The sequence below is a fragment of the Zonotrichia leucophrys genome, chromosome 3, assembly GCF_028769735.1.
Source record: "Zonotrichia leucophrys gambelii isolate GWCS_2022_RI chromosome 3, RI_Zleu_2.0, whole genome shotgun sequence".
NCBI lineage: Eukaryota > Metazoa > Chordata > Aves > Passeriformes > Passerellidae > Zonotrichia > Zonotrichia leucophrys.
This window is the reverse complement of record NC_088172.1, coordinates 93897846-93909793: the sequence shown is the minus strand read 5'-3', so window position 1 is coordinate 93909793 and position 11948 is coordinate 93897846. Positions and strand designations below refer to the sequence as shown.

Below are 11948 nucleotides of genomic sequence, written 5' to 3'. Positions count from 1 at the left end.
GCCGCCGCCCCGCATGGCCAGAGCGCGCCGGGCGGTGCTCGCCGCCCAGCCCGCGCCGCTGCTGCCCGCGGCCCCGGGGCCCAGCGCGGGCGGGCCGGGCCAGCGGCCCCGGGGCGCCGCCGTCGCCAGGCGGGCGGGCAGCCCCACCGGGGGATGACTCAGAGCCGCGGCCCCTGCAGCGAAGCCGCCGCCGCGCCGGGCTCCGCGCAGCGCCGCCCCATGCCTGCGCCCCGCGCCGGGGGCCGCCCGCCGCCCGCCGCGCCCGCCGCGCCGCGCACCGGATGATGCCCCCGCGGGGGGCGGTGGGCTCCTGCCGCCGGCGGCGCCTGGCGCCCCTCAACGAGGACAACGGGCGGTTCCTGCTGCTGGCCGCCCTCATCGCGGCGTACCTGAGCGCCGGCGCCACCGTCTTCTCGGCCCTCGAGAGCCCGTCGGAGGCGGCGGCGCAGCTCCGCTGGAACCGGACCCTGCACAACTTCAGCCGCATCTTCAACATCAGCCTGCCGGAGCTGCGCGCCTTCCTGCGGAGCTACGAGGCGGCCATGGCCGCGGGCATCCGCGTCGACGCCCTGCGGCCCCGCTGGGACTTCCCCGGCGCCTTCTACTTCGTGGGCACCGTGGTCTCCACCATAGGTGAGCGCCGCCCCGACGGCCCCGCGGAGCGGACCCGCCCGTCCGGGAGATGCCGCGGCCGCGGCCCCGTCGTTATAGCGACCAAAGTTTGGGGAGAGGCGCCGCCGCGTTGCTGTGGCAACCGGGGCTTCGCAGCCACTCCGGGTCGCTCTGTCCCCGCTGACCTCCCGTCCCGGGGGTCCCCTCGAACCCCCCCATCCCGCTGCACGGGGCCGGGACCGGCGCTGCTCCCGCCCCGCCGCGCTCCGGCTCCCGCGGGCTCGCAGCAGCGCCCGCCGTCGCGGCTGCCGGAGCTCCGTCCCTCCGAGCAAACTTCTGCTGCCGGCGGCTGGGCTGCTTCGCTCCGCCGGCCCGAGGGAGCGGACGGGGCTGGCGGCTGCCCGCCCGAGCAGCGCTGCCGGCGCCGGGATGCGCTCGGTACCGGGAGAGGCGGCGCGGGGGCCCGCAGTAGCGGGCTGATGGAGATGCTGAAGCCGAGAAAGGCTTTCACCTCTCAACTTGGTACCGGCTTTAACTGCTGGCAAAGTTAGGATGTGTGTGTGTGTTTAAAGACGCGAAGTCGCTGTCCTCCAGCTGTAGCACAATACAGTTCTAGAACCGTGTATCGCTGCAGCCGGCTGCAGTTTTTCCTATCCCATAGGTGTTTAGGAAGAGCAGCACTTTGTAAAGCAAATTATGAGTTATGGTGGGAGTATTTTTATTATGTTTTAGACTCTGTGGCTGTCTGCTGCTCTTGGACTATTGCTTGAGAAACCCTGTCCCTTGGTACAAGATCTTAGCAGTCTTAACTCTGCCAGTTTTAAAGTTCTCTAAGAAGCCAGGTGTCTTCTGAGCTTAAATGTTGTGTTTTCCGTCTATTGTAGAGGAAGAAACTCACAGCTCGTTATTGCATTTGCATTCATTAGGTATGGAAAATGTTTTATCAATAATGACTAATCCTTATAATGGAGTCGTGATGGTGAGTAGAGCAGTGTTGTCAGGTATTGTTACTTTTTGCATTGAAAAATCCAGTTACCTTTTGCTTTGCAATTACATTTGGTAGCCCGGTCATTAAAGCACCGTTTTAATTAAGCACTAAGCTTTCTTCATCACAGGAACGTATGTTTAAAAGAGATTGTTTTGACTGATCAGAATGAGTGAACAAGAAAGCCAATGTTTTAACAAACCCATTCCTTCAGTACACCTGCTGTGAGAAACAGAAATCTTCAGGTGATGTGTAAACACACTGCTTTCCTGCCAACTCTGGCTTCTGCTCTCTGAGGTCACTGGAATGTAAAATGTTTCTGTTTCCTCTCCACCTCATTGCCCTGCCTGCAGTTATTTGTACCTGGGCAGGGGGACTGAGGAGCTCAGCAGGGGTTTTGCCAGGTGAGAGTGTAAATGGCAGAGCCAGGAGTTGTGTTTCTCATGTTCCTGTGGCACCAACCAAGAGGCAGTAATGTCACTGCTCACATGCGAGGTGGAGGCTGAAAACTGGAGTTTTTTTGTGATGTGCAACAAAGGCTGGGTTCTGACAAGCGCTCCCCAAGTCATACCTTCCCTTGCAATGCTACCTGGCAGTGCTTTCTCCTGGATTGCTTAGAGTACTTGGTGTGAGTTCAGAGAGCTCTGAGTGAGGAGATGCAGGCTGAGCTGTGCCTGTGGGCACAGCAAAGGCTGTGGCAGAGATGCTGTTCTGGGGGTGCCAAGCTGCACAGCCTGGCAGGAGCAGTGGCTGCCAGACCCCAGCATCCCGAGGCTGCTGTGCTCCATCCCAGCATGGCTTTCACCCTGTACATTTCATGTGCACAGCCCCTGCAGATGAAGAGGAAACTGCTGCCCCCACCTCAGTGCTGCTTCTCTTCGTGTGCCTCTTCAAGCTGCTGCAGCTCACAGAGGCAGAGCCCACAAGGAGCTCAGTTGCAGCGGGGTTTCTTCCACCACACAGTTGCATTTGGTTATTTCTGACAGTTCTGCCCAACAAAAGTGAGAAAACCTCATGAATTAACTAACTAGTTGTTCCACTAAAACATGACACTGTGCTCTTAGTCAAATGTGCACAAAGCTCTCTGGCTCATGGTCCCAAGCATGAGAGAAACCAAACGGCAGGGCACTGAGATGTCCCCTGGGTGAGCAGTTCCAAAGCCATTCTTTCAAGGTCCAATTTTCCCTCCCAGCCAGTTCATTTATGTACCTACCCACCTGGACTACCTTTGATTCCCCTGTCAGCTCACACACCACGTTATCCTGGCTCTGAGCAGTTTGATTTGCTTTCCTGTCGTGCTTAATTGACAAGAATGCTGTTTTTACCCAGCCTTGCCAAGAACTACCAGACATGCAGAGTCAAAACAGCTTTCCTTCCTCCACAGCTTCATCAGTTACGTGTGTCAAAGCAACTTTATTACTCCAGCTAAACACTGCACCATCCCAGCGAGGTGGAGGAAAGCTTCCTTACTCACTGCTTAACAAACAGCAAGTATACTCAGTGTCTCTCAAGGGTAAATCACCCACAGGTTACTCAGCTCCTCCTCTTTAGAGGATTCCAACTCGCAGGAATCTCACTGTGTTTTTTCAAACCCTTGCTCTGTTCTCAATAGTTTTAATAAAACTACTAAATCTTTCTCATGTAGGCATTGAAATACATTGAAATACATTGAAATCCAGGCACAGGGCTGCACGTTCTCCTGGAGTTTGAGCTGAGAAAGACTCATCTTTCCTTCCCAGTTCTTCACCCTTCTGTGAACACAAGGGTTTTGAGTAGCCAGGCTGGGATGGAGCTGTTCCATCCACGCTCCTTGAGCAGCTCCTCTGCAGAGCCAAGCAGCTCCCCTCTCTTAGGTGCCTCCTTGGCTGCAGTTCTGCACTTCCCTAAATCATCAGGGACACAATCAAACAGTCTGGGTGAGAAACGTGTTAATGGGGTCTTTAAGAAATGAGAGTTGAAATTGTCATTTTATAAAGCATTTTCCTGAATAGCCCACAAAGTGTGTGGCTTGCAGTCCATAAAACACCCTCTTGATAGCACTCTGGGCATTCAGTTTTTATTACTGTATTGTTTGTGCTTGAATAATGAAATGTTGAGTCTGTTTTCATTAGACACATCTGGATTTTCAGAGCTATGTAAGAAAATCCTTCAGTCTAACTTCTGATTGCTGACTGTTGGACTACACCATCTATTCAGTCATTATTTTGCACTCCAAAAGTTACTAGGTTTCTATGCAATTATTATTCTGATTTCTTTAAGGAGCAGCTAGGTGGAATTTATTCTTGATTCTTTGGTCTAACTGACTGTAGACTTTAGTTTTCAGTTGAGTTTTTTCCTTCCCTCCCCAAATGCAAACCACCAAAGTACCCAGCATTTTGTTAAAGACTGAAAGCAAAAATATAACTCAGACCAGATTTCTCTCTGGTAAAAATGTTACTGATGCAGGTGTAATCAGTCCTAGCTTTCCCTGTATTCTGGTAGCAGAGATTTATTCTGCCTAGCACACCAGGCAACACTGGAATGCCTGAAGATCTGGATTTCTGACTCAGTCCATGAGTCTAGACTTTGTACCCAAATTTTTTTCCTCTCTTAAGGGTTAGAATAAATCTTAGGTGCCTATATAGTAAAACATTTTGAAACATAGACCCACTTAAATTGGCTTCTAAGCTTCTTATATGTAAGTACATGTTTCAAAAATCAAGTGAGAGAATTGATTTATAGAAATCCATACCAGGCATTTAAAAATGAGGTCAAGTGAAGCACTCTGATATATATAAAGGGATTTTTTTCCCTAAAATATTTTTCATAGCACCTTTACTGTGGGCAGATGATTTGTTTTGGGGATGGAACAAGTCTGGGTTATGTGCTTGAGAAATGTCCCTGGGAAGGAAAGAAGCAGGGATCTCCTCTCTGTACAGCTGTGCAGGGGTTTCAGGTGTTGGGGACGCAGTGTGTAGGAGTGAGCATTCACTTCATATTCGTACTTGCCTTATCCCTGAGGTATCCTATTAAATTGCTCAATATTCCTGTGAACTGACTACTCCACCCAAAGGGATGGGGGCATCCTCTGCCCTTAAGAGACACAGCATTCTGTGTTTTCTGCCATCTCACTGGATCTGGCAGAGGTTTTCTCCTTGCCTGGGGTCTCAGCTGGGTTGGACTTTCTTCTCTCTGGCTCTTCTGCAGGGACCAGCACACCCAGTCCAGCATTTCTGCTTGTGCTCCACAGCCTAAGCACCATAAGCACTCACTCCTAAGATACCCTCTGGCTTTCTATCATAGTCCTGTGAGAATGTCTGCCCGTCCTGATGCTCTGGAGGTGATAATTTAATGGAAGTGATGTGCAAAGCACATTTGGACAGCTCAGTAAGCACAGGTGAGATGTTGTACTGCACTGCCAGGAACCAGGGGTTGAGAGCAATCTGTGAGAGCAGACACTACAGAGGATAATTTGGTGAGAAATCCCACAAGTAACCAAGATGGTCTGAAGGTTTAAGAGGGAAGTATATTTGTCCCATCTTCGTCTTGTATTCCAGGATGTGAATTAGAGCTGTGTCGCAGACGTCTTTAATGGAAAATCCTTTCCTTAGGATTTTTCCTCCTGAGAAGCTGAGAGGCTTCAGGAACAAAATGTAAACATTGATTATCTGCTGCTGTGGAATGCAACAGGTGCATCTGTGACTGGCCCATGTTGGATGTTTGTAATTAATGCCCAATCACAGTCCAGCTGGTTCTGACAGAGAGCTGAGCCACAAACCTTTGTTATCATTCTTTGCTATTCTATTCTATTCTTAGCCAGCCTTCTGATGAAACCTTTTCTTCTATTCTTTTAGTATAGTTTTAATGTAATATATATCATAAAATAATAAATCAAGCCTTCTGAAACATGGAGTCAGATCCTCACCTCTTCCCTCACCCTCAGACCCCTGTGAACACCATCACAGAGCTGCAACCACAGGAGGTTCTGGCTCCCTGCTGTCTGTGGGGCCAGCCCAACCAAAAGGTGACAGACAAACCAGGGTGTGCAATTTCAAACCTATTAGTTAAATCAGAGTCGGCTTTATCTTTTTAATTTCTTTTCCTTTTAGTTTTATTTCATGGAAGGGCAATTATTAAAGCCCATTATGGAGGAATGTGACATCCCCACAGCTTCAGGTGAGGGCTGGCTGCCCTTTCAGGGATCTGGTTCAGATGGTCAGCAGCAGTGTTACCTCCTCAGGGCTCTGCAGTTCCCTGGGGCTTGTACAGGCAGCTTTTGCAGAGGTTTCAGATTAGGGGGGAGTAGCCTCCAGATCTGACCTTCTTAAAGTTAAGAAATAATCAAACAAAGCTGAATGAGAAAGCAGCTGGAAGAGCCAGCAGTGTTATTAAGCTGCAGTGTCAGGTTATTTGTCTTTGCCATCCTATACACAATCTGCAGGCAGAATGGGAGGGTGTTTGAGGCAGATCTGATTCCTTCATGCTTTGATCAATGTGCCCCTGGATTTCTGAGTTATTTTCTCACTCGGGCAATCTCGATAAAGAACAGAGAGCAAGAGGCTCAGAGGGCAGCAGGTCAATGGTCAGCACATTTCTGTGGAGAGTTCTGATCCTGCACTGATTTTCCTCAGATGAAGTACTGTCACCATAGCAATGTTTTCTTCTTGCCATAGCTGCATGGGAGTATTAACTTCTTTGGGTGCCACTGATAGGAATTTCCCAAGTGTGTGGGCATAGGTTGGGTGCTCGGAGCAGAGAAGTAATCTAAATCACAGCTTGCTTTCTTGTAGTTGAGAGCAGCAACATAAATCTTTACTTGGAATACATCCATGTAATTACACAGGTGACTTGAGGAGTCCCCACTGAAGGGTCATGATTAAATCATTTTGATCCTAAATTTGTTGGGATTTTATTCTAGAAGGCAGGAGGGAGAAACCCAAATACTTGAAACAAAACTCTAAAATTAAAAAAAAATTGTGAAAAATATTATTTTAATTTCAGTGCTTCTTAGGGTTTGCCTGCCCCTGTAGGGTTATGCCAGCCACAGAAAATTAGGCTTTCACTGTGCTTTGGCCATCTAAACCGAATGATCTCTACAGAGCATTTCAGTTCAGATTAGTTAATCTAAACATTTCAGATGTTTCTTTAATATTAACCCCTAGCTAAATGTTTCAAAACATTAACATCAGTAACAGATGGAGGAGTCAAGGACAAACAAATTGCATTTCTTTTTGCTGTGGATGTGGAGTGTGAGGTGCTCAGCTGGAGCACTGAAATGTGTGGTCTCAAAATTAAATGTCAGGCACCACAGCTTTGTAGAGCAGTCATCCATAAACCAAATTTTGCCCAGCGTTACATGAGATATAGTCCAGCATCTGAGATATGATCCAGCATCTCAGAAGCCAGGGGACATTTTATACTGACTTACCAGGTGCTGGTTCAGGTTCAAAACAAGGAGCAGCTGGAGTTTGTAATCATGGATTCTCCCTTTTTGCATCCAGCTTGTGTCATTGAAGGAGCAATGCCTGCTTAGTGAGCAGGTACCTCCTGCTCAGCACAACATTCCATTTGGTCTTTGGTGATAGTCCTGCAGACACCTCTGTTTTAGTTCCCTGTGCATTTACCAGAGCTTGTAGGTGTGGTTGCAGAGCAGACCCTGGTGTGCCCAAGCACCCTCTGACAGCTCTCCATCCCCTGTGGCTCCAGCCAGTCCGTCTCCATTACCAAGCAACTTCCCTGTTGTTGTGAGCCTGTGAGGGATCATAATTGCAGGGCTTATCAGCTGCCCTGCTTGCTGCAGGCTCATAAAGCCAGATCCTGCTTGAAGCTCTGTGTCCTGTGTTCCCATGGAGCCCTGCCACCCCTGGAGCCTTCCCCCACTTTGTTCTCCTGGGGATATTCCCCCTTTCCCTCTCATAGTGCTTATCCACTGCTGCTGCTCACCTGCCTTTCCCAGCCTGAGCTTCTCCAGCTTCTCCTGCCCTCCTCCAGTTAGGATGCCCTTCCCTACTGGTGATTTGTTTGCTTGATTAACTTTCAGATATTTGTTTGCTGACTTTACAGTCTTTCACGTTAAGGACTACCAAAGAAGTAAAGCTTTACAGCTTCTCCCTGTTCCTCATCACCCTCATCTCCTTTCCAGGGTGTTAATCCTGCTATTGACCCTCATTTCTTTCTTGGTTTGTTTCCTCCTTCTCTCATTGTCTTCAGTTTGACACAGATCATACGCACATCACAATTTTTTCTCACTTGTACCACAGGGTCATCTTTGCCAGCACAGTGTCTTGTTTTTATACAAGCTTTAATTGCTCTTCATCGTGGAGAGAAGAGGAAAACAATTACAGGGTAGTTCTGTTGACAATTAACTTGGTGTAACATTACCTGCTGCTGGCAGTGTGCTGGAAAATACAATGTCATTTCTTCATTTTAATGAACACAGGACTACCTTATCTTTAAAGCTGTTAAGTCAAAGAGAATTTTGCCTCTTGCCATAGTGGCATCAGGGTTAGAGGAACAGAAAAGCAGCTCAGAACATTTCATATGCAATTTTCAGACTGAAGCAGCTTGGTATTATTGAAAACATAGCCTTTGGCCATGATCTGAATAAGCCTTGCTTACCTGTATCAAAAGAGACAGTTTTTGTAGTGTGTCAGCACCAAGTGCTTATCTCAGGGCATTTTGGGAAAAGATGTTTAAGGTCAAAAATTAGGGTTCATGCTGGTGAACATTTGAAATGTGAAAAGTCCTCCTGAGCACAGTAAATGTTTGAATGACAATAAAAACCTTTTGTGAATAAAACCACTCTAGTAACAAACAGAGCTGTAATCCAAGGGGCAATTGCATAGCAATCCAGACAAATAAAATACCTCCTCAATAGCCTGTTTCTGCTGAAGTCAATAGCAGACCAGTCTGCAGAGCTTTAGGAAATCCTACCTTAGGTGCTTTATTGGCACACTAGGTTTATAAAACAAATGCACTTGTTATTACCATGTCAAATACATCCCCCTGAGCTCAGTGGGTCTGCTGATGGCACTGGCTGGTACACCTAGACATGGGAAGGTTTCAGTACAATCTTTCTTGAATCAAATGAGAAGTAGAATGAAAATTAAATCTAATTGCATTAGACAAGGCAAAGCATTAGCAGCCTTTACAAGTAATTAAAGCTTTGGAGTGGAATAAGATAAGAAATTGAATGGTTTGATGTTAACATACAGGATTACTTATTGTGGGTGAGCACTGCTATTGCTCGTGTTTAAAATTCCATAATAAGTGCATGAAAGAGGCAGTAATACCTTGAAAAGAGTTGTAGCCCCACAGCAAGTCCTCACTGGATTTTAACCTTTCTGAGCTTGTTCCACTGCAGCTTCTTCCCCTTTAGAAATTATTGGCCAAATGTTTCCCAATCATTCTCAAGTCTTACACAGGCAAATTTAATCTGCAGCTAGAAGAAATTTGTCCATGCAAGAGCCGAGTGAGGAACTAATTCAGTAAATTTCAGTTAAAGCCAGATAAAATGCCTTTGGTTATTCATCATTATATATTCTGTCATCTTGTTGCTCAGCCTGAGAATTGTGGGAGCAATATATTTCTCTCCTGAGGTCAAACAAAAAACACATTTATGCTCAATGTGCATGGAGTCAGATCTGCTTTAAGCCTGATGGAAATAGGAGGGAGTGACAGCAGTGTAAAGGTCTTAAACCCAAGTTGTGATTTTCACAAGGGAGGCAGAAACAAGCTGTTTGATATGATGATTTGTTAGTTTACAAAAGCTGCTACTGGCAGAGCTGTGAGGACCAGGAAAATCCCAGATAAAATATGAGCTCAAAATTGTCTTGGTGGTGTGGTGGAGTTGTTCAGTACCATTAAATTTAAAAATAGTCAAGGGAAATGCATACTAAGGAAGGAAGAGTTAAATGAAGAAGTAGAAAATGGGAAATAACTGGTTAGTCAGCAGTTCTGTCACCCTCTATTTCTGTTACAGTAACTTAAAATCAGGTCTTCGTGCCTTCATGAATGGATTGGAAGAGCTGCCTGAACAAAATGATGCTTGAGAATTTTCTCTTTGCTTTTAGCTGAAGCTTTTTAAAATAAGGGACCCATGAAGGTATATTTAAACCATTAAGAGGCCCAGGTAGGTTTATCAGAGTTTTTTTTCATTAAATTGTAACTGTGGAAGTTTGTACAGGGTTTTTAAAAAATAAACAAACAAAAAACAGACCTAACAGTGGAAAGGATGTTTTCATGTTTAGGGCCTTTTTATCCCTGGGTACATCTTTAAAGCCAAACTCTTTGTAAAGCAGAATAGCTGAGACAACTATGAAGAAACAGATGTTCTCTGAACACCTACCTACACAAACACCAGTGGCAGAAGAAAAAATATGCCTCAAGTCTGTTGTTTAATCCAGTCAAAAGATAAGCCAACAGTATAACCATGGAACAGAGCCTTTCCCATCTGCAAGGCTCAGGAAGCCCACGAGTGACATCTTCTTCTGTCAGACTTCTCATGCTGGGAAATATGACACAGACCCAAGATCATTGTGAAATCTAGATAATGCTGTTTCTTAGCCTGAAAGGAGAAGTATTGTGAGATGTACTGGCACTGGAGTGACAGTACATGTGCAAGTATTCTTTAGAAGCCAATAATATCTCAAGAATATAACAAAATCTGGATGCCATTATTCTTTTCCACTTGGAGTTCAGAAAAAAAATAAAAAAGGCTCAACCTTGGGCGTACATAAACATCTGAAATGCAAGTTTCTGCAAGTTTCAATAAACAGCAAAAGCAAAAGTGTGAATGCTAATGTTTGAAATGACAGGGCATAAGCTTTTTTCTTTTAGGGTGTTGCTTAGAGACACAATCATCCACACAAAAAAAATTCTCAAAAACACATAGGGAAATAAGAGTGGAAGCAGCTTTAAAGGATGAGAAATTATGATTGCAACAGAAATCTACTTTTGGAACAATATTCACCGAGAATCATCAGCTGCATGAAGACTGTAGGAAGGTCAGAAGAGGTGGCAGAGTATGGCTTCGCAGATGGGACACATCTGAAGAGCAAGAAGGAATTGGTGATTCTTGGGGTCCCTGAGCTCCACTGTTGTGTATATCCATGGTTACTGAGCCACACTTCATCTATTTCCTGGTTACCATGCTTTTGTTTTCTGTGTGTTTTTAAAGCAGTTACTCTAAATGCAGGGGTGTTTCCTGTGTCTGGTGGTGGTGCAGAAACCCCTGCGTGGTTTTCAGGGTCCCCAGGATGAAGGAGGAATTGATGAATCTGACTCCATGTTCTTAGAAGGCTAATTTATTATGATATGATATGATATGATATGATATGATATGATATATGATATTAAACTAAAACTATACTAAAGAACAGAGAAAGGATACTGACAGAATGTTACAAAGAATGATAATGAAAACTTGTGACTCCTTCCAGAGTCTGACACAGCCTGACTGTGAATGGTCATTAAGTAAAAACAATTCACATGTAACCAATGAATCAATCACCTGTTGGTAAACAATGTCCAACCACATTCCAAAGCAGCAAAACACAGGAGAAGCAGAACAGATAATTATTGTTTTCCTTTTTCTCTGAGGCTTCTCAGCTTCCCAGGAGAAGAAATCCTGGTGAAGGGATTTTTCCAGAAAACACGGCAGTGACACCCCTGTGCTTTAGGTGATTCTGGGCAGTGCAGTGAGCCAAGGCAGATGCTTCTTCCCACAGCCTGGATCATGAGCAGCTCCCTGACAGCTGCTAATGTGACACTGTGAAGACCCTGAGCCTGTAGTGCAAAGGAGAGGGTTTTTTCACAGTAATACAACTTTGTCAAACAACTGTGGAGTGTGTGGGATATATTTTTCTGTTATTAGCACCACCACCATTTCAGAGAAGATTATAGCAAAATGTTTTTCCCCAGCTGTTAGGATGGGAAAAGAAAACAAGCCAGAGACAGGACCCTGCAATCATCAGTGTGGAGGCAGCCACAGAAGCAGCTCTGGGCTGGTTTAGATCAATGTACAAGGAGACGGGCTGCCACCAAAGGAAAGAACATCCTGCTCTCATCCCCTTTTTCTGGAAGTCCTCCTTTGTGAGGTGGTTTAGGACTAATTTAGGCAACACCAGACAATATTCTTTCTGTTTTAACAAGCCATTAGGGTGCTTTGGCTGTGCCAGGGGGGCAGGATAAATGACAAACAGGAGGACATTTAGTGGCATCTTGCTTGAGGCTTGTCCAAGAAAGGCAGCATAAAATGAAGAAAATCATTTCAGTCTTGATTTTTATGATTGTAAACCATAGACTGGCCCCAAGAGTTTAGCAGACAAGAAGACTGTATTATTTATAAGAACAATAAAACCTTAAGTATTGA

The 11948-nt window shown here is 45.9% G+C and overlaps 1 protein-coding gene across 1 annotated transcript in view; it reads left to right on the top strand.

The window, feature by feature from the left end:
* Positions 1–215: 215 nt before the first annotated feature.
* KCNK12 (potassium two pore domain channel subfamily K member 12) overlaps positions 216–11948 on the top strand; it is a 28876-nt gene continuing 17143 nt past the window's right edge. Inside the window, exon 1 of the mRNA XM_064709351.1 lies at positions 216–633. Coding sequence (XP_064565421.1) covers positions 282–633 — 352 coding nt within the window. The 5' untranslated portion in view covers positions 216–281. The remainder of the gene's footprint in view (positions 634–11948) is intronic.